The following is a 23,442-nucleotide window of genomic DNA, read 5'->3' as shown; positions in this document are numbered from 1 at the left end:
CACAGAAACGGGTCATAAGTGCCGTGAGGGCTGCCATGGACTTTGGCTTTTCCTGCTCGAGGTGTCGAGTGAGCCACTCGTCGCGGATGCTATGCTTAAAGGCCACCAGGGCTTCGGCATCCGGACAGTCGACGATCTGGTTCTTTTTGGTTAGGAACCTGGTCCAGAATTTCCTAGCTGACTCTCCGGGCTGTTGAACTATGTGACTTAAGTCATCGGCATCCGGAGGTCGGACGTACATGCCTTGGAAATTATCACGGAAATCGTCTTCCAGGTCCTCCCAGCTGCCTATGGAGTTTTCAGGCAGGCTGTTTAACTAGTGCCGAGCTTGCCCTTTGAGTTTTAGTGGGAGGTATTTGATGGCGTGGAGGTCATCATCGTGGGCCATGTGAATATGGAGAAGAAAGTCCTCAATCCATACCGCGGGATCTGTTGTCCCATCGTATGATTCGATGTTTACGGGTTTAAGCCCTACTGGAAATTCGTGATCCATTACTTCATCAGTGAAGCAGAGAGGGTGTGCGGCGCCTCTATATCGGGCCACGAGCTCGGATGGAGTTCGTCTGCGGTTTTCGGCTTGGGCGTGATTATTGCGTCCGGCTAGATAGCCGTTGTCACGTGTCGGGGCATGCTCCCGCGATCCGTAGATCGATCTGGTCTGACCTGTTCTGTTCTTTAGGTCCTGCCGCAGGTCATATGTATAACCCCGGGCTGTTTTATCTCTTCCTTTACGGTGAGGTAGGACGGGCTGGTGTTCGACTTGAGGTGCCGCTTTATCCCGACCACGTGGTGGTCGGTTAGCCGCATTACGGGCTGATGGTACGGGCTCCAACGCCTCGTCATCAAATTGGGGTAACAATTTGCGCTTCGGGTAACTTTTAGTTGGGCGATCGAGGCCGTATTCCTTGGCTGCCAGGACATTAGTCCATCTGTCGTTGAGCAGGTCTTGATTAGCTTGAAGCTGATGCTGCTTCTTTATTAGGCTCCTCGCAGTGGCTATTAGCCGGTGCTTAAAGCGCTCCTGCTCGAGAGGTTCCTCAGGCACGATGAAATCCTCGTTGCCGAGGCTCACCTCGTCCTCGGAGAGTGGAAGATAATTACTGTCCTCCGAGTCTTCGTTTGCGGCATGTTCATCAGGGCTGACTCGCCCGTCCTCCCATTCGTCCTGTTTGGAGGTTGGCTTAACGGGGTATTCCTTGTCTTCGGCATCGTCCGGAGTATTGTTTTCTCTCGTGCCGGTATCACTATCTTTTTCACGGCGTGATTTAGAGCGGCGCCGCTGAGGTCGGCGTTTTGGTTGTGTCTCAGGAGGTTTATCCTCGACTGGATCCTTTTTGTCATCGCCATTGTTCTCTTTAGGTGAATCCACCATGTACACGTCGTACGAAGAAGTGGCCGTCCAGCGCCCGGTAAACGGGGGGTTTTGGCCCTGCTCCTCTTTGGCATCGTCGTCCATACCGTCGATGTCTTCGGAGCCGTAATCGAGCATGTCGGTTAAGTCTTCGACAGTGGCTATAAAGTGGGCGGTGGGTGGGAAGCGAAATTCTCCGTCATCAGCCTCCAGTTCGAACCGGATATAATTCGGCTGTGAGTCCCCCGCTAAGGAGAGTGTTTTAATGAGTTTAGCACATCGCCTAAAGGTGAGTGCCGGAAGATGTCCGCGGAGCCGAATTCGATGATCGATGACCGATCAAGCTCGACGTGCGCGGACACATGTGGTTCGGAACCTGTAGCCGGAAACGAGTCCGAGGTTCCGGTGGCGCAGATTCGACCCAAGGTTGGGTCTGTGTGCGGCTCCAACGCCGCTGGGTCTGCAGCTTCCGTGGCGGGGTTGAGCTTCCCGTCCTCGGATGGCGCGATCTGCTCCGGATCTAGGGCCAGAGCGGTCACAAGCGCTATCTCCTGGGTGTGGTCCGATGACAGATTTAAGTCATGTTCATCGCGGTGGCAGGGAGCGGCTGCCGTGGGCGGGAATCCATCGAAGATCAAGTCCCCGCGGATATCAGCGACGTAGTTCAAGCTTCCAAATCTGACCTGATGGCCAGGGGCATAGCTGTCGACCTGCTCTAGATGGCCAAGCGAGTTGGCCCGCAGTGCGAAGCCGCCGAATACGAAGATCTGTCCGGGGAGGAAGACTTCCCCTTGGACAGCATTGTTGCAGATGATTGACGGGGCCATTGAACATCTTGAAGATGACGCAATGGAACTCTCAATGAAAGCACTAATGTCGGTGTCAAAACCGGCGGATCTCGGGCAGGGGGTCCCGAACTGTGCGTCTAAGGTTGATGGTAACATGAGACAGGGGACACAATGTTTACCCATGTTCGGGCCCCCTCTATGGAGGTAATACCCTACTTCCTGCTTGATTGATCTTGATGAATATGAGTATTACAGGAGTTGATCTACCTCGAGATTGTAATGGCTAAAACCCTAAAAGTCTAGCCTGTATGACTATGATTATCACCGCCTCTACGGACTAAGCCCTCCGGTTTATATAGACACCGGAGGGGACTAGGGTTATACAAAGTCGGTTACAGAGAAAGGAATCTTCATATCAGGACGCCAAGCTTGCCTTCCACGCCAAGGAGAGTCCTATCCGGACACGGGAGAGAGTCTTCGATATTGTATCTTCACAGTCCATCAGTCCGGCCCACGTACCATAGTCCGGATGCCCGAGGACCCCTTAATCCAGGACTCCCTCAGCGACGGCGGCGAGAAGGGCTGGCTCGCGGTACCCTAGCAAGAGGAGGGCGTGTTGCGCTGCTTTGGCAGCGATGGCCTCTGTGTTCGTAGCGGCGGCCGCGACGGTTGCGTTGGAGGAGTTTTCTTTTGCCTTCTCCTTCCTCCTCCGGTTGGCTCGCTTCGTCGTCTCGACTGCTCTCAGCTTCGGGTGAGCTCCTTCTTCGGCTTTTTCTAGGCCACGATGCGGCAACCAAGATGCGGACAGGGCGGTAGCGGGGGCGGGTTCGTCGGCCATGGCCGTAGGGCGGGAGGTTTTGCAGAGATGGAAGGTGGGAATAGAGATGGTGTGCCACAGCCAGGCTGGTCAGGGGAAGACGTCGCGGGCGTTCGTGGCATGTCCACACGAACCCAAACCTAAATCAAATTTGGACTGAAAATGGGTCGAAGCGGACATGAAAACGGCCAACCATCCGTTTGCGTCGGCATGTTGGACCGTGTTTTTGTCTGTGCGGACCCAAACGAACGCCTGTGAATGAAATGCGTCGGCCGATTGGAGTTTCCTTAACCCTTGTTACCCTTTTTCTCTTTGAGAAACCGTAATGGGATAACTAGTGGTAGTACTAGTAGCAGTGGCGGAGCTAGATGCAGATTACGTCTGGGGCTGTGCTATGTTGAGTGATAAACTTCTATGATTTGCTATCTTTGCATGAAGAAATTACAAAGAAAGTTGTTTCTACGACTGGGGCTATAGCCCTAGCTGCCCCAGGCCTGTCTCCGCCACTGACTAGTAGCAGCATCTGTCAAAGAGTCATGCATTTGGATTTATTCACTTAATCTCGCTTACAACTCGTGTGCAGGGGCGTACGGCCACCGGCCGGGGCCAGAGGGAGAGAGAGCCTGGCCCAGCGAGCGGGGCTACTATTGAGCGCAGACAATGATCACGGGGAGGCCACCACCGGACCGGACCGGACCGGAGGCGTGAGGTGGTTGGTTGACGACGCCCGTTTGGCGCCACTCCACACGAAGCCGTTATTATTCTAATCGTTCGCCGGAAGAAGCAACTGGACATCGAGATCACTCCGCTAATCAAACCGAACCCCCGGCCGAATCATGGCCTATACCCCGGTGGAATCTAGTGAGCTCCTCCTCATGTGCTGGCGCACGGATGCTTCCGGCCGTCCCGTGCTTGTGGGGCGCATGTGCATTGGCTTTCCCGCCGCTCGTCGGCGACGGCGATGCTTCCTGGATCATGTGTGTACTGCTACTGTATGCGGTGGCAATAACGTACGTACCGTCAAGTGCTTCAGGGCGAGGCAGAGGTACGTTACGCGAGGAGTAGTAGTAATACAGTTTTGCTTTTGCATGGCCTCGCCGGTGCTGAGTGGTCCAATCTCTTTGCCAACACGTGAACCCTGGAGTCCCGGAGACCTGGACTGTAATAAGCAGCTGCAAGCTGGTGATCTTTCACGTGCGTAAACATTTTTGTGGTGACCACTGACTACTGACGAGTAGAATGCACTGGCACTTGAGAGCGGGCCGGGCCGGGCCGGGGCTATTAGCAGGCAAGAAGAGAGAGAGGTACCAGCACGAGATGCACCGAAGAAATGGCCTGCTATTTCTCAAAAAGAAAAAATGGCCTGCTCATCGTGCAGCTCGGGCGGATACCGAAGCGCACATTCACGACGCCGAAGCACCACCGGAGGCCGGAGCGACAGGATCTTCTTGGGCGGGTAAACAAGGGAGCACTTGCCAATTGGAGGCTTCGAGTCGGAGTTCGTCGCCCAGAATAACACAAGCGATGCTTCGTCCGTACATCCCTCCGTACTGCCACCTCGTCGCCAAGAGCACATCTGGATTTGCCAAGGAGCACAACACAACGTGCGCATATATTCCCCCGGCCGGGCAGCCTACCACGCCGGTGTCGGAGGACGGGGGCGATCTTGTCCCAGGTCGCCCCGTCGGGCCACCCACCGGCACCGGCATGAGACGATTTGATTCCGCCATCCGCCCCCCTGGGGTTCAGCACAGCACAGCTCGCTCTCGGTCTCAGGCAACACTAACCAACTCCTCGATCGGCCATGGGGTAGGGTAGCAATTGCTCACCGGCCACCGCGTTTGGCCAGCTGTGCGTACGAGCGCACGGGATCAGCACGTATGATCGAGCACATCGTTTACTGCCGCCGCCGGCCGGCCGGCCGGTTGTGTCCTCGCCGTCGGTGCGAATTGATCGATCGACAAGGCGTGGCCTTGAAGCGACAATCATCATACCACAGTACGTAACGGCACGGCCGAACCGAACTAACGAGGCCAGTTGTACGTGCCCGTAGGTGCCACACTTAATTGCAAGTAGCCTCTGCGCGCGGCCGGGCCGGGCACGTAACCGCACAGGGTCAGATCGATCAACTGAAGCTTAAGGACATGGGGGGTTTTCTAATGGTGTGCTGAAAGGGTGTGATTATTTGCCTTCAGGAAGAGACTAGTTTGGCAGGAGGGCGCTGATCATAAAAAGTGCCACCTTGTTAAAAATTGGGAAACAGGCTGTCTCCCTAATAACATGGGGGATTTGGGTGTTCTAAATCTTGAATTTATGAACATATATGGCCCTTTTAGGGAAGTGGGTTTGGAAATCAGGAAATGAGCAGTGGGCTTCGCAAGATCCTCTCAAGAAAAAAAGAAAAAAAAATCCTTGAGAAGCAAACCTTGACCCATGTTGCCAAGAAAAATGTCAGTTTCAGTTCTATTATATTTTGTACTAGAAGAGAGGTGCATGGTGGAAAGAGTATCAGGTTCTGGGAAGACTTATGGTGTTGTGATCAAACTTTCCCTGTACTCTATCACCTTTTTCACAGAATGAAACTATGCATAAGGTGTTGTTGAGTGAGTAACTTTCAGTGTTTGAAGTTTAGAAGAACCCTTTGGGGTGTTCATTCTGAACAAAATGACATCTTTGAGGAAGTCGTTTCCAGGTTTTTCTTCGTCTCAAGTCAAAGATATGCTTGCGTTGTGCAGCAATTGTACTCACATTTACGTGGACGAATTAGAGTGTTTTATTGGCTTGTGCCCGTCTAATCTGGGTGCTCGGTTGCTCGTCTAATTTGGGGAGTGTGCTATGTGCTTTTGGGTTATCATGCTCTCCCTTCCAAATGCGCAGCGTGTAGGTTCAGTTATTCCCTCAGTAAGTCATCAGTACTAGATCAGGACCGCGCCTTGGCGCGAGGGTGCCGGTCCCAACGTTTTGATCAAACAGGTACATGAATCCAGATTTAGCATATGTGTTCATACATGATAATAATAAAGTGAAGAAGAAAATAGAGAAGTTTATAGCTAATAGGAAGTGCGCTAGCTATCTGCCTTAGGTGCTGATCAAACACCTGGTATTTCAAAAGAGGTACCAGCAAGCAGAACAACAGCTTGCATCCAACGCAATGTAATTAATAAGTGTTTCTAATATATGTAGCTTCAACATTGATAAGATAATGAGCAATTGTACAAAAAAAATGCCAAACGGCAAGGAAAGGATAATTATTAGAGGTAGTCTATACAAATGTTGTAGCAATGTTAGTTAGCATCATAAGTAAATTCTTGAGCTTTACAAAATACAACGAAACAGTTCATACCAGCAAGTAAAAAACAGGAGCCATCATTCTACATCAGTACATAAGTTCAAAATAAAGCCAGGTAGTTCATACCTTATATTGTAAAAATAGGTGTTACAGCAGTTGGAAACAATGCTATGGAAACATAGATAGTGCTAGCAATCAACAAATATGTACTGTGCTTGTAGATGATCATTTCGGAGAACTCCTACTTCCTCTATCGATGTACTATTCATGCTCCTCCTGGCGAGTAGATTTCGTATCTAATCGTTGAACAAAGACTTAAGCAGATCAGCACAAACCAAGCAGACCATCTTGCAAAAGTTAGGAAATTTGCACCTTGTCATGCACCAAATACCAACATGATTTCCACTTGAATGTAAAATTTAGACTTAGCATTGCCATTCCAGTTTGGAAATACCATCGATCTCTCACGATTCTGAGCTTCTAACTATTATTATTTTCACAAAGCTATCACCTAAATAACAATTCAGACAATGAACTCTAACATCATGTGAAAGTACATGAGATGACAAAATAATAAAATGATTGATCCATGTATGTTAGGAGCTAGGCGCAAATGAATATTGCCAGACCTGCAAACAAAACAACTTGAGAAGCACCACTATTTGAAACCACAAAAGGCATCCGGAAATATAGACAGGAAGCTCCAAAATCCTGAAACAACACACCTAGAAATGGAAGTGCAAAATTCACCCGATCGTTTACAATATACTATTTCTTAGAACATGACAAATGCTTCTCATATTTAGTTTGTTACCACACATAAATTCGAACTTCGGTTATTCTATTCAGGCATACAACCAAGAGCTGAAAGAAGTAAACCCTATAGGATGAAAATATTGCAGATTCGAAAGCACATCCCATATTTTTCATACAAATCATAGACATGAACTTTAACTATTTTATTTAAGCGTATGAACAGGATAAATCTATGGCCGAAATAAGCCTAAAAAATCAACAGCCTGAGACACCGCATATTAAAATCTTCCCCTTGTTTATCTTTGAGATACTGACTCACACAATATTTCCTCCCTATTTTTGCAGTATCAAAGTAAAAGATGGAACTAATTATGAATTACTACAGTGAGTTACAATTCCAGTATACACACACATACGCAAGACTTATTCCCTGAGTATGGAATGCATACGAATGAAAAGTACTCAAGGCCAGTTATTTTCGGCTTAGGCTTCTCCCGAAAGGGAGACTAAAATCACTTGATCTGTACATGGGCAATAGTTCATTTTCTTGACTGTTGCATGATTCTTCTTATTAACCCAGTCAAGCAAGCACACTGACAAAGAATTTTGTATGAATATCCTCAAAAGCATTCTGCATAAGCAGGTTCATTTGTCAACATATTTTCTTTTGGTCTTGCAAGCAAATATCTAAAATGTCCGTCTATTCAAAAAGGGTTCCTACAAACTTTAAAAATCCCAAGACTTTTACAAAGCAAGTTGGTAACTTCCGGCTAACCTTGATAGGTGGATGCATCTTGTTTTTGGAGGATGCAGGCCCAGGTGAACCTTGGTCGAGAATCTCATTGGCATCCATGGCGGCCAGAGCTTTTGCTTGTCCAGAGAAGGGGCTGCATGGGAAAAGAGGGATTGCACTCAGTGGCAAGAGAAAAGAAAGAAACAAGTGATAAGTATGGCTCGAGGTACCAAACTTCCGTGTGACGATGTCTCCTCTGATGTCGCCGCTGAATGCTTGACCTTGGGTAGAAGGGGATGTTAGCTACTTGGCTTGAACCTATCCTGTAGAAAAAATACGGTATAGCTTTACATAACTGAATACATGATAAGTACATATGGGGTAGCCTTACATCACTGAATCAATAGTTCACACATTCAAACACATACTACAGAGAATCTTCCTTACATACCATATTGGGCAAAAGAGAATATTAAGTATGATGGCAACTAATTATATTCAGCCACAAAACCATAAGATGATATTAACTACACATGTATCCCTTGGGTTTCCTGCTTGGCTCGTAAAGAATACAACGAAGCACAATTTAGACAACTACCATGCTTTTCAATTTCGATGGGACCTTAACTAAAGATGTAAAGTGAGACAGATCAAAGATGCAGGAGCACATTAAAAGAACATAAATAAGCAACAATATACTAATAAACATTTATACCATAATGAAAATAACTCAAAGTAGGGAACACGACAACACCCATAGTCATGTACAAATGGGTAATATTCAGAAATTGCTGTATCTGTAAATGGGTATCTTTAGTGCTTTAATTAGGTATGACCAATCCTACCTGTATTTTTTTGTAAAAAATATCATGTTGCTGCAAAACTTTTAAGAGACAACCTAACCATAGCACAAAGTAAAATAAGGGTTATTTTCTTGTCATCCTTGTATGAAGCAATGTTGTTCAACTAAAGCATGAGTGCCATATAATTTATCAGATTTGAGATTTACTGTGTCGTGCAACCAGAGCATATTGTCTCAGCAACTTATTTATTAGTTTCTATAATCTATAGTATGTATATATACAAAACTACACGTGGATTGAGCTAATTTATTCATGTAGCCCCACCACCTTAAGCAGTTTGGCAAAGTGGTTCTCTCGTATCAGCAAAGAAGAGCGGAAGTTTGAAACAAAGCCTTAAATAGTCTGCTTGTAAAGTTTTCAACATATATATCTTTAAGCATAAGTGTTATCAAAATTTAACAGAAAACCGCAACAACATATCCATACAATTATATCGTAACAGATCAACAAACCTGGCATCGAGAAAAGAAGTCTACAATATCGTTCTCGAGGTCATCGCCAAGCGTTTCATCCAGCAACGCGAGTCCATGAACCATCCAATAGCATAATAACCAAGGTCGACTGGAATGAAAAATGTCAAGCAAAATAATAACCAGGGACGACACTCGAGTTAATTTTACATTGGAGAAGCAATACTCGGCATCGAGCCCTTTCGTCAAATACTCGACATGCTGATTGCACCACAGCTCTAGCCTGCAGCAGAAGAGAAAACATGATCAAAGCTCGGTATAGGCAGGTGGAGAACATCATAGCCTCAAGCCAGTGCTTGTGAAAATTAGAAGGCACACTCATTGAAAATTAGAAGTCACACTGATATACGACACCTAATTGACAGCACTAAGCTTCTATGAGCAAACATTTTGGTACCACAATCAAGCAATTCCTACCCCCATCTGCTAAATAGGTGGATTTACCAGTGAGCTTCGGGTTTCGAGCAAGAGCCAAGCAAACTATCTGATCTCCGCATGAACCACCAAACCCTGAAGCCCATCTCTCACACCCGAACCCGCCACTCCCAAACACGCAAACAACAGGCTAGTAGCTAAAGGGAAGTACTGATATGGAGCGTGCATGAGGGCCCCTTACATGACAGACTTGGCGTTGGGTGCGGCGTCGAAGAGGACGCAGTAGATGTCGGCTACTCACGCCTCCACATGTGTCACGGTGAACCCGACAGCTCCGGGGCCGCATCTGTGGCCGTGACAAATGACCCACATAGCTTTCAACGCAAATGAAAGTAACCTTTAGAGTACAGACCTGATGAAAATTGATGAAGAGAATCAGCTACCAGAAGTATAGTAAAAAGCCCAGCTCAAATATCTGTTAGTTAAATCACTATGAAGAGACGTTGGGACTAAAATGAGAGGACTTTGCAAGGTAACATGACAACAATGAGGGTGTTGTAGGGTAACATAACAGGGACGGTTAAATTTTCTACATAAAGTTGATTACAATGATGGTATTCAAATTCAGCAATCTGTGTGCCAATGAACTCTCTGTATGCTCTAATCTTACGGAAACAAGAAGTCTAGTCTCAGAGAGACGCAAAATTCCTGGAGTCTACATTATAGGAAGCATAGGTGCTTATCAATTTAAAATATTCCAACGCTCCAGGCACTCCTTCCTTTACCAAAATAGGGGTTAGCCCCACCCCTTCCTATCATTCTTCTATTTGGAGTAATTCGAACATCCCTAATCATCCAACAATTCGAATTTGAAACCGGATACCCTAACTACAATTAGAAATCATTGGTTGTCACAAATTGCACACTTTTGTTTGTCAGAAAGAGCAATTAGCAGCAAGCTAACCAGAGCATTGCTTCGGCACAAACGCTACCGCACTACTGGGAATCAAACGAGGCAAATCCCAGCCAGGCGCCCGCCCAGGGCCTCCTGTCTATAGGAGACCAATCTATGGGTCACTTCCTCCGAGCTGAGCTTATCCGGAAGGTAGTCGGGCGGCGAGCTGTAGGACAAGGTCTAACCTGGGCGGAGGCCGGGGACGAGCTGGGCGGCAGGGAGACGCGGTGGACGGGCCCGGCTGCGTCGATCTGCTGGCGCGGGAGATGCGGCAGAGTACGCGAGCGAGGACGACCGGGAGACGGCGGCGCGTGGGAGGCAAGGGCGAGCAGCAGCGGTGGCGACGACGGCCGGCGGGGTAGGGTTTGGAGGGGGAGAGAGAGGTGAGGGCTAGCTGTAGGACGAGGTCTAACCTGGGCGGAGGCCGGGGACGAGCTGGGCGGCGGGGAGAGGCGGTGGACGGGCCCGGCTGCGTCGATCTGCTGGCGCGGGAGATGCGGCAGAGTACGCGAGCGAGGACGCCAGGAGACGGCGCCGCGCGGGAGGCAAGGGCGAGCAACAGCGGTGGCGGCGACCGGCGGGGTAGGGTTTGGAGGGGGAGAGAGAGGTGAGGGTGCGGCGCGCGTGCGGGAGGAGCGGGCGCGAGTGCGGGAGTGCACGAGGAGGCGGCAGCTAGGTTATCTCCACGGGGAGCTCCTGCCTTTTATACGCCTACGTGCGAAATGATGCAAATACCCTCGGCGGGCACTGTAATTGCAGGCGGTGGCATGAACGAGATGGTAACTATTCATTGTAGCAGTAACTTTTTTGATCCAACGGCTGATATCGACCAGGAGCGAGATCGAACGGTCCACAACGCATTAAACAATCGATCCGACGGCCGAGAGTCACTGAGCTCTGAAAACACTCATGTTCTCCCTAGATACTTATTTCTGGATGCATGCCTGATCGACACAACACAACATAACACTGAAGCGGACCAACCACTGCGCTGATCAATTCTAGAATGCGCTCTGGAACGAGGTGTAGGCCGTGGACAGGCTCGCACGTGTGATGATGCTAAGGGACCATGTCGTATAAATAGACGTCGATGTAGCATCTGCTCCGTATGCATATGATTACGCGAAATCACTGTCCATGGCGGAGGATCAACGACATTCAGAATGATGGGAGTAGAGTAGCTTGCTAGACGTACTGTTCGTCCGTCGTGATCAGTGGTAGCGACACTGACGAACGTAATTGATTAATCGATCACTAACCTCCATGCTTCGATCGATCGATCGGTAGTGCACCGTGCGAGTGAATTGCACAAGCCATCGGCATTGAAGGCTATGGTTGCATAACCTTATGGGATTGAGTAGTTTCTATCAAGGAATGATTTATTTTTCTTCATTTTGGCAAAAAGACCCGCCTAATGTCGTCTACCACAAACCATTGCACATGTCAACTTCTGCGAGACCAATTGGTCATAATCATCATTAAAGGGCCAAAGTCGTCAACCAGTGTTTTCAGCAATAAATAAATGAACACAAAATTAGTGGTTTTTGACACAAAATAATAAACTCATGTTTCCTACAACCCTAAACTCTAATGTCGATGATTTCTGCAATTCACTCCATCCGTGCGCACACATCGCAAGAGGACACGAGTCAGGAGTACCTTTTTTTACATCAATACAGACGCAAGCGCTTATACATACGCGCATACACTCACCCCTATGAACGCACACACGTACACTCTACCCCTATGAGCACCTCCGAAAGACTGAGCCGGCATGTCATCTTGAAATTTACGAAGTCACCGTAGGCGCCTCGTCGTCGACGGGAACGTCTCCTCCCACTGAAAGCGCATCGCTGAAAATCCTGAAATAATCCAGGAATAATGCGAGCATCAGGACTTGAACCCTAGTGGGTTGGAGATACCACTGTCCCTCTAACCATCCAACTACAGGTTGGTTCGCACGAGTCAGGAGTACTTGCTGATGCGTACACGTGGGCACGCACGTATCTACTGGACTGGTCCGCGACACCTCTACGTGGCTGGATTAGCTTATCGACTATCGTCGACCCCATCGAACGCGAGAAGTTTACTCATCTCATTACTTTTAAAACACGAAGGATCAGAACGGGGCTGACGAGTCGCCTTGGAAATTCCAGGCGGCTACATTACCAGAGCTACTACTCCTCGGAGTACTACAACTTGTACAAGATAGGAGTCGCTGGCCGATGTCTCGAGCAGTGTCGCCTTGCGATGTGTGGCGCGCACCTCAAGGTAATCCGAACTGGCGACGGCGACGCGGCATTGGTTTATCCCAGCTCGCCTGTCGGCATTCTTGGACTAGCCGCCGATGACTCGACTCGACTCGCTGGCTCGACACCCCGGAGACTTGGACCGTGCAGCGTGCGGATCGGTCGTTCCACGCACGCCACGATGCGATGGGCGCATCAAATCATTCATCGACTGACTGACAGCTACGGGTGTGCGAGGCGACAAAGGAGGTTGTCCCCCGTGGTGACTGAACGAGAACGACTCCGAAGAAATCAGCAAATCAAGTCGACGGACTAAAATGCTAAAACGGGGGCAACCGTGCGGCAACGGAGTAGTGCTAGTCATCTTTTCTTCCGCTGATTTTCCACATGCAAATCGGGTCTCATCTCATGCCGTGACGTTGCTTTCCTTCGGCGATTCTGCTGATTTACCTGAAGAAGAGTCGACGCAAAGGTGCACCAGTACTCTTCCTATATCTCCGTATATACACGCTATACGTCTTCTCTTCGTATTCTGTTTTGTTTGCGGGAATCGTAGGGTATACATAAAGATATTTTTTGGACGTGCTGTGCATCGGTCGATTGATCTTTGTCGGTCCCGAGCCGTCCGATCTGATATCGTGTGATGCCCATCATATGTCATCTGCAGGGCCAGTCCTGAAGTTTTGGGGGCCCAGGGCGAAACTAAAATTCAGGGGGCCCTAATATAAGGGTCATAACATAACCCAATTTTAATTTTTGCATCTAATATTTTTTAGGTATTATAACTTAAAAGTGTCATACTAACACCCGCTTGCCTCCGGGAACACATGACACGGGCTGACTCATTCTTCTATCGAGCAGTGGCGGAGCGTAGCGGGGACAATTCCGGGCGCTGGCCCCCCTTGGTAGATTAAATTTTGTCAAATATGCTTATTTTTATGCTAATCGCTATACTAATCTTCCGGCGTCTCTAATCACCCTAGCATTTTCTATGTTATAAACTCATTTGGCCCCACCTAGTATTTGGTTCATGCTCCGCCACTGCTATCGAGGACATACATGTTCACAAACGAAAACTCCAAACGATAGACATTCACTGATCCTAGAAAACATCAAAACTACCGAGCAAAGTCAAAGGAAAATAAATAGATAAATAAGTTTGAGTCTCTTAAAATAATTCTCGACACAAATTCACTTATGATAGGGTCGACATCAATTTTATACAACAGTTTCTTGTAGATGCATAATGTCGCCAAACCATTTAACCATGCAAGATATGCATCATATATGTATACGGAGGTAAATTAATTAATTAGCAACCTACATACAAGGATTGGGGAATAGGTAATAGTAAGATGATATAGCTCATACCAATCGCATCGGCGTCCTTGATTAGACGCTCAGCAATGAGGCACTTGTCCATGTACTTGTTCCCGCATACAGTCCACATCGCACGCCCATGGCCTGGAAAGTGGATACCGGCCGGAGGCGCTCGGCGCTGTCAATTGCCATGGCCTGGCGATATGCATGTGAGTTCTGTGTGGCTGGATCCATCTACCGGAGAATACTATCTGCCGGCGGCCTGCGACTTGTGATCGGGAATTCAGGACGTGGGAATAGAGAGGCAAATAGGGTAGTGAATTAGGGACGCGATCTCATGCCTCACGAATCATGATCGTACTGATTGGACGACGTGATTGCCTGCGTATGTTGTACTTGCTTGTCCTGCTACGTCTTTCCTTATTATTTGGGCTAATTTCTTTCCGGCAGAAGCTATGAGCCACCAGCGTACAACAACATAACAGGAGGGGCCCCCTGGAGTTGGGGGGCCCGGGGCGGCCGCCCCCCCTGCCCCCCATCAGGGCCGGGCCTGGTCATCTGGTTCTCTTGTTGCAAAACCGTCTTTGTCTCCACTACTAGAACATGACCCTTGCTGCAAAAGCATCTTCAGTCCGTCAAGATCTTCAGTGCAACAAGACCTTTGTTGCAATTGCAACGGGACCTTTATTGCAAAAGCATCTCTGGCTCGAGGTCGCCATTGCAAGAAGACCCTTGTTGTAAAAAAATATACATCTCGGCTCTCGAATTAGCCGAGTGCCCAGCGACAAGCGGAGCCGTGGCCCACTAGCATAAAATTACTTGGGTCGGGACGCTAGCCTTCCTAGCCGCCGTCGTGGCGGTGTCACCCTAACTTGCATGGTGGCTGGTGTCATCCTAACCTGCGCGTTGGCCATCATTGCCCGTTGATTGCACGGAAGACACCGATGACCGTTAGCAAAATTCGTGTAAGTATCCAATTAGATATCGTTTCCAACGAGAAACACAGGAGAGTATTAATCTTATCGTTTCTGTCACACACAAGTTATCACATATCTTGTGCAAATTAACTATCTGAATACCTACCGGGATTGGTATTATTCCGAAAACAAAAACATACCAGGAGGTGGGTTGAAATAGGGTTGTAAACACAAGAAAGTAAAGAACATAAAAATAAACACAAGTACAACACTGTAAATAAACTTTTGGTTTGGTTGCAGCATATCATGTGTGCTAGTGCAACGGTAATACCAATTATTTTTCATGTGATTCTACTTCATCGATTATGTGTTCAGTAGACAGTCCACCTTTGAGTAGTTGAACTTCTCCATGCAGGGATTGTTCTCCTCTATTGTCTTGCATCAACGTTGTCATATGCTGATGTGCATGGGCGTTTCAACAATTAAGGTCGTGAGACTGGACCAACGCTTCAAGTGTCGTGGATTTCTGTTATCCTCATATTGTCTTCGCTCCTCGTAGATACCAACACATGTCACCTTGCGGTCACGGACCCACTAAACAATATGTGTTACCTATGTAGGTCTTCATATCATGTTGCCTTGCTCTTAAATTAGAAAGCTCAAATTGCGCTCACAACAAATGAACAACTTAATAATCAATCATAGAAATAGTATCACAAAAAACACATATCGAATGGGCGCAAATGAATCTCACTAGTCACCTACATCTCCCACACCCATGGAAAACTACTCACGCATGGGAGTGGAACAACCAATAAACGCGAAGGTTAAATGGAGAGCAAAGAATTACAATAGTATGGATGATTGATCCGATCTCAATCTCTGAACAAGTGCGAATAGAGCTGCAAAGCCCGGTCTTACAAATTGGAGTTACTCTCTCAAATGTGGTGGTTTCTATGAATGAAAGGGGGTAAAGATCAGAGAAGACCGAAACTGAGTTGAATGATGTTCTTCTCTCTCGGATACCTTCTCCCTTCTTCGTGTGGTGAAGTTTTCTCCTCTTTGGATTCCTTTCTTTCTTCTTAGCCCTCCTCTCATGTGTCCCTTCACAAAAGTTGTTTGTATAGATCAAGAGGTGGCGGCAAGGTATGACCGCTGGTACGAGCGTCCATGCTCATACCAGACACTATCTTCTTCTTTGGTCCACGAAGGTTTGCTCAAAAAGGGAGGGTCGCTCCAAATTTCTTCAATGACTAGGGTGTTGATTGCTTTCTTTCCCGAAGTGTTTGTACCTACACATCAAGTAAGTAAACAAGGTTTCTTCGTTTTCGAAGGATTGTCGTTAAGGCAAGAACCAACAAAAACCCTTCACAAATACCCATGTGAAAGTGAAAAAATATTGAGCCATCAACCATCTTTTCAGCTGGCCACTGTTGCTCGTACGCTGCGCGACTTTTCCTGTAGCAAGCATGCTTGCCTGCTGCTACGTGTTGTTGCTTGGCCGTTACCTGAACAAGCACTCTCCATCCTAGGGTGTGGCCTGCTAGAAGGAGCTGGACGTCTGGGGAATGAGGGGAGCTTAGTGATGAAGGGGGAGAGATGTGGATGGGAGTCATCGGGGAGAAGATAAGGCAGCAGGGAGAAGTGGTGGACGGGCCCCACCGAGTGTTGGAAATATGCCCTAGAGGCAATAATAAATAGGTTATTATTATATTTCCCTGTTCATGATAATCGTTTATTATCCATGCTAGAATTGTATTGATAGGAAACTCAGATACATGTGTGGATACATAGACAACACCATGTCCCTAGTAAGCCTCTAGGAGACTAGCTCGTTGATCAATAGATGGTTACGGTTTCCTGACCATGGACATTGGATGTTGTTGATAACGGGATCACATCATTAGGAGAATGATGTGATGGACGAGACCCAATCTTAAGCCTAGCACAAGATCGTGTAGTTCATTTGCTAAGAGCTTTTCTAATGTCAAGTATCATTTCCTTAGACCATGAGATTGTGCAACTCCCGGATACCGTAGGAATGCTTTGGGTGTACCAAACGTCACAACGTAACTGGGTGACTATAAAGGTGCACTACAGGTATCTCCGAAAGTGTCTGTTGGGTTGGCACGAATCGAGACTCGGATTTGTCACTCCGTGTAAACGGAGAGGTATCTCTGGGCCCACTCGGTAGGACATCATCATAATGTGCACAATGTGACCAAGGAGTTGATCACGGGATGATGTGTTACAGAACGAGTAAAGAGACTTGCCGGTAACGAGATTGAACAAGGTATCGGGATACCGACGATCGAATCTCGAGCAAGTAACATACCGATGGACAAAGGGAATTGCATACGGGATTGATTGAATCCCCGACATCGTGGTTCATCCGATGAGATCATCGTGGAACATGTGGGAGCCAACATGGGTATCCAGATCCCGCTGTTGGTTATTTACCGGAGAACGTCTCGGTCATGTCTGCATGGTTCCCGAACCCGTAGGGTCTACACGCTTAAGGTTCGATGACGCTAGGGTTATAGGGAAAGCATGTACGTGGTTACCGAATGTTGTTCGGAGTCCCGGATGAGATCCCGGACGTCACGAGGAGTTCCGGAATGGTCCAGAGGTAAAGATTTATATATGGAAAGTTGTTGTTCGGGTTCCGGGAAAAGTTCGGGTTTTTTCGGTATTGTACCGGGAAGCTTCCAGAAGATTCTGGAGGGTTCCGGAGGGGTCCGGAGGTCCGGAAAATGTTCCACCACGTCCAATACAGTAGCATGGGCTGTAAGGGGGCGCCCTAGCCTTAATGGGCCAAGGGCACCAGCCCCCCCAAGGCCCATGCGCATGGGAGAGGGGAAACCCTAAGGGGGAGGGCCTCCACTTGACTTGGGAGGCACTCCTCCCCCCTTTGGCCGCCCCCCAAGCCCCATCTAGGGCTGGCCGCACCCCTTGGGGGGGAAACCCTAGATGGGGGCGCAGCCCTCCCCCTCCCCTATATATAGTTGAGGTTTGGGGCTTCCCAAGACATGAGAACATCTCTCTTTCGGCGCAGCCCTACCCCTCTCCCTCCTCCTCCTCTCCCGCGGTGCTTGGCGAAGCCCTGCGGGATTGCCACGCTCCTCCATCACCACCACGCCGTCGTGTTGCTGCTGGATGGAGTCTTCCCCAACCTCTCCCTCTCTCCTTGCTGGATCAAGGCGTGGGAGACGTCACCGGGCTGCACATGTGTTGAACGCGGAGGCACCGTTCTTCGGTGCTTAGATCGGAATCAACCGTGATCTGAATCGCTACGAGTACGACTCCCTCATCCGCGTTCTTGCAACGCTTCCGCATTGCGATCTACAATGGTATGTAGATGCACTCTCCTTCCCCTCGTTGCTAGATTACTCCATAGATTGATCTTGGTGATGCGTAGAAAATTTTGAATTTCTGCTACGTTACCCAACAGTGGCATCATGAGCTAGGTCTATGCGTAGTTTCTATGCATGAGTAGAACACAAAGTAGTTGTGGGCGTCGATGTTGTCAATTCTTCTTGCCGCTACTAGTCTTATCTTGTTTCGGCGGCATTGTGGGATGAAGCGGCCCGGACCGACCTTACACGTACGCTTACGTGAGACAGGTTCCACCGACTGACATGCACTAGTTGCATAAGGTGGCTAGCGGGTGTCTGTCTCTCCCACTTTAGTCGGAACGGATTCGATGAAAAGGGTCCTTATGAAGGGTAAATAGAAATTGGCATATCACGTTGTGGTTTTACGTAGGTAAGAAACGTTCTTGCTAGAAACCTATACAAGCCACGTAAAAACTTGCAACAACAATTAGAGGACGTCTAACTTGTTTTTGCAGCATGTGCTATGTGATGTGATATGGCCAGAAGATGTGATGAATGATACATGTGATGTATGAGATTGATCATATTCTTGTAATAGGAATCACGACTTGCATGTCGATGAGTATGACAACCGGCAGGAGCCATAGGAGTTGTCTTTATTTTTTGTATGACCTGCGTGTCATTGAATAACGCCATGTAAATTACTTTACTTTATTGCTAAGCGCGTTAGCCATAGAAGTAGAAGTAATCGTTGGCGTGACAACTTCATGAAGACACAATGATGGAGATCATGATGATGGAGATCATGGTGTCATGCCGGTGACAAAGATGATCATGGTGCCCCGAAGGTGGAGATCAAAGGAGCAAAATGATATTGGCCATATCATGTCACTATTTGATTGCATGTGATGTTTATCATGTTATGCATCTTATTTGCTTAGAACGACGGTAGTAAGTAAGATGATCCCTCACTAAAATTTCAAGAGAAGTGTTCCCCCTAACTGTGCACCGTTGCGAAGGTTCGTTATTTCGAAGCACCACGTGATGATCGGGTGTGATAGATTCTAACGTTCGAATACAACGGTTGTTGACGAGCCTAGCATGTACAGACATGGCCTCGGAACACATGCAAAACACTTAGGTTGACTTGACGAGCCTAGCATGTACAGACATGGCCTCGGAACACAAGAGACCGAAAGGTCGAACATGAGTCGTATAGCAGATACGATCAACATGGAGATGTTCACCGATGATGACTAGTCCGTCTCACGTGATGATCGGACATGGCCTAGTTTGACTCGGATCATGTATCACTTAGATGACTAGAGGGATGTCTATCTGAGTGGGAGTTCATAATCAGATGAACTTCATTATCATGAACATAGTCAAAAGGTCTTTGCAAATTATGTCATAGCTTACACTTTAGTTCTACTGTTTAAGATATGATCCGAGAGAAAATTTAGTTGAAAGTTTATAGTAGCAATTACGCGGACTGGGTCCGTAAACTGAGGATTGTCCTCATTGCTGCACAGAAGGCTTATGTCCTTAATGCACCGCTCGGTGTGCTGAACCTCAGCGTCGTCTGTAGATGTTGCGAAACATCTGACATACACGTTTTGATGACTACGTGATAGTTCAGTGCGTAATGCTAACGGTTTAGAATTGTGGCACCAAAGACGTTTTTGAAACGTCGCAGAACATATGAGATGTTCCGAAGACTGAAATTGGGATTTCAGACTAGTGCCCACGTCAAGAGGTATGAGACCTCTGACAAGTTTCTTAAGCCTGCAAACTAAGGGAGAAAAACTCAATCGTTGAGCATGTGCTCAGATTGTCTGAGTACCACAATCGCTTGAATCGAGTGGGAGTTAATCTCCCAGATGAGATAGTGATAGTTCTCCATAGTCACTGCCACCAAGCTAGTAGAGCTTCGTGATGAACTATAACATATCAGGGATAGTTATGATGATCCTTGAGCTATTCGCGATGTTTGACACCGCGAGAGTAGAAATCAAGAAGGAGCATCAATTGTTGATGGTTAGTAAAACCACTAGTTTAAGAAGGGCAAGGGCAAAAGGGATACTTCATGAAACAGCAAGTCGTTTGCTGCTCTAGTGAAGAATCCCAAGGTTGAACCCAAACCCGAGACTAAGTGCTTCTGTAATGAGGGGAACGGTCACTGAAGCAATACTACCCTAGATACTTGGTAGATGAGAAGGCAGGCAAGGTCGACAGAAGTATATTGGATATACGTTATATGAATGTGTACTTTACTAGTACTCCTAGCAGCACCAGGGTATTAGATACCGGTTCGGTTGCTAAGTGTTAGTAACTCGAAATAAAAGCTGCGGAATAAACGGAGACTAGCTAAAGGTGAGATGACGATATGTGTTGGAAATGTTTCCAAGGTTGATGTGATCAAGCATCGCATGCTCCCTCTACCATCGAGATTTGGTGTTTGCGTTGAGCGTGATTGGATTATGTTTATCGCAATACGGTTATTCATTTAAGGAGAATAATGGTTACTCTGTTTATTTGAATAATACCTTCAATGGTCTTGCACCTAAAATGAATCTCGATTGTAGTGATACACATGTTCGTGCCAAAAGATATAAAATAGTAATGATAGTACCACATACTTGTGGCACTGCAGTTTGAGTCATATTGGTATAGAACGCATGAAGAAGCTCCATGTAGATGGATCTTTGGACTCAGTCGTTTTTGAAAAGATTGAGACATGCGAACCATGTCTATTGGTATATATGCATGAAGAAACTCCATGCAGATGGATCGTTTGGACTCACTTGATTTCGAATCACTTGAGACATGCAAATCATACCACATGGGCAAAATGACTGAAAGTCCTCGTTTTCAGTAAGATAGAACAAGAGAGCAACTTATTGGAAGTAATACATTTTGATGTATGCAGTCCAATGAGTGCTGAGGCATGCAGTGGATATCGTTAAGTTCTAACTTCACAGATGATTTGAGTAGATGCTGAGTGTATTTACTTGATGGAACACAAGTCTGAATTATTGAAAGGTTCAAGCAATTTCAGAGTGAAGTTGAAGATCGTCGTGACAAGAGGATAAGATGTCTGTGATATGATCATAGAGATGAGTATCTGAGTTACGAGTTTGGCACACAATTAAGACATTGTGGAAAGTGTTTCACAATTAATACCGCCTGGAACACCATAGTGTGATGGTGTGTCCGAACATCATAACTGCACCCTATTGGATATGGTGCATACCATGATGTTTCTTATCGAATTACCACTATCGTTTATGGGTTAGGCATTAGAGACAACCGCATTCACTTTAAATAGGGCACCACACAATTCCGTTGAGACGACACCGTTTAGAGAAACCTAAGTTGTCGTTTCTTAAAAGTTTGGGGCTGCGAAGCTTATGTGAAAAAGTTTCAGGCTGATAAGCTCGAACCCAAAGCGGATAAATACATCTTCATAAGAATACCCAAAACAGTTGGGTATACCTGCTATTTCAGATCTGGAAGCAAAAGTAATTGCTTCTAGAAACGAGTCCTTTCTCGAGGAAAAGTTTCTCTCGAAAGAATTGAGTGGGAGGATGGTGGAGACTTGATAAGGTTATTGAACCGTCACTTCAACTAGTGTGTAGCAGGGCACAGGAAGTTGTTCCTGTGGCACCTATACCAATTGAAGTGGAAGCTTATGATAGTGATCATGAAACTTCGGATCAAGTCACCACCAAACCTTGTAGGACGACGAGGATGCGTGCTACTTCAGAGTGGTACGTGATCCTGTCTGAGATATCATGTTGTTGGACAATACTGAACCTGCGAGCTATGGAGAAGCGATGGTGGGCCCATATTCCGACAAATGGTTAGAAGCCATGAAATCCGAGATAAATGGATCTTTGAGAAGAAGACGGGCGTGGACGGTAATGTTACCGTCTATGAAGCTCGGCTTGTGGCAAAGAGTATTTCCACAAGTTCAAGGAGTTGACTACAATGAGATTTTCTCATCCGTAGCAATGCTTAAGTCCGTCGGAATCATGTTAGCATTAGCTGCATTTATGAAATCTGGCAGATGGATGTCAAAACAAGTTTCCTTACCAGTTTTCGTAAGGAAAGGTTGTATGTGATACAATCAGAAAGGTTTTGTCGATCCTAAGGATGCTAAAAGGTATGCTAGCTCCAGCGATCCTTCCATGGACTAGAGCAAGCATCTCGGAGTCAGAATAGATGCTTTGATGGAGTGATCAAAGTTTTTGGGTTTATACAAAGTTTGTTAGAAACTTGTATTTACAATAAAGTGAGTGGGAGCGCTACAACATTTCTGATAAGTATATGTGAATGACATATTGTTGATCCGAAATGATGTAAAATTTCTGGAAAGCGTAAAGGGTTGTTTGAAAGGAGTTTTTTCAAAGGAAGACCTGGATAAAACTGCTTACATATTGGGCATCAAGATCTATAGAGATAGATCAAGACGCCTGATGATACTTTCAAAGAACGCACACCTTGACATGATTTTGAAAGAGTTCAAAATAGATCAGCAAAGAAGGAGTTCTTGGCTGTGTTACAAGGTGTAAGTATTGAGTAAGACTCAAGACCTGACCACAGCAGAAGAGAGAGAAAGGACGAAGGTCGTCCCCTATGCTTTAGACGTAGGCTCTATAGTATGCTATGCTGTGTACCGCACATGAAGTGTGCCTTGCCGTGAGTTGGTCAAGGGGTACAATAGTGATCCGGGAAAGGATCACATGACAGCGGTCGGGCTTGTCCTTAGTATCTAGTGGACTAAGGAATTTTCTCGATTATGGAGGTGAAAAGGAGTTCGTCGTAAAGGGTTACGTCGATGTGAACTTTGACACTAATCCGGATGACTCTGAGTAGTAAACCGGATTCGTATAGTAGAGCAATTATTTGAAATGGCTCCAAATAGCGCGTGGTAGCATCCACAAGATGACATAGATATTCGTAAAGCACACACGGATCTGAAAGGTTCAGACCCGTTGACTAATAACCTCTCTCACAAGCATAACATGATCAAACCAGAACTCATTGAGTGTTAATCACATAGAGATGTGAACTAGATTGTTGACTCTAGTAAACTCTTTGGATGTTGGTCACATGGTGATGTGACCTATGAATGTTAATCACATGGTGATGTGGACGAGATTATTGACTCTAGTGCAAGTGGGAGACTGTTGGAAATATGCCCTAGAGGCAATAATAAATA

At 46.9% G+C, this 23,442-nt stretch overlaps 1 protein-coding gene across 1 annotated transcript; it reads right to left on the bottom strand.

Moving 5' to 3' along the window:
- Positions 1–6,229: 6,229 nt before the first annotated feature.
- Positions 6,230–14,096, bottom strand: LOC123120955 (extensin-like). The gene is made up of 4 exons (XM_044540908.1): positions 14,018–14,096; positions 10,583–11,093; positions 9,050–9,290; positions 6,230–8,057 (listed from the first exon to the last, which is right to left on the bottom strand). The coding sequence occupies exons 1-4, from the start codon at positions 14,094–14,096 to the stop codon at positions 8,034–8,036; spliced, it is 855 nt and encodes a 284-aa protein (XP_044396843.1). The 3' UTR covers positions 6,230–8,033.
- Positions 14,097–23,442: the final 9,346 nt, after the last annotated feature.

The sequence above is a fragment of the Triticum aestivum genome, chromosome 5D, assembly GCF_018294505.1.
Source record: "Triticum aestivum cultivar Chinese Spring chromosome 5D, IWGSC CS RefSeq v2.1, whole genome shotgun sequence".
Taxonomy (NCBI): Eukaryota; Viridiplantae; Streptophyta; class Magnoliopsida; order Poales; family Poaceae; genus Triticum; species Triticum aestivum.
Note: the sequence above shows the minus strand (reverse complement) of the source record. Positions and strands in the feature narration are given on the sequence as shown.

Excerpts from the sequence above, each read along its gene's own strand:
- LOC123120955 (XM_044540908.1), bottom strand. The coding sequence starts at position 14,096 with ATGTGGACTGTATGCGGGAACAAGTACATGGACAAGTGCCTCATTGCT. Across the intron at positions 11,094-14,017 it reads CAAGGACGCCGATGCGATTG|GAGCTCCCCGTGGAGATAAC; the intron begins GTATGAGCTATA and ends TATAAAAGGCAG. Across the intron at positions 9,291-10,582 it reads CGTCCCCGGCCTCCGCCCAG|GCTAGAGCTGTGGTGCAATC; the intron begins GTTAGACCTTGT and ends CTTCTGCTGCAG.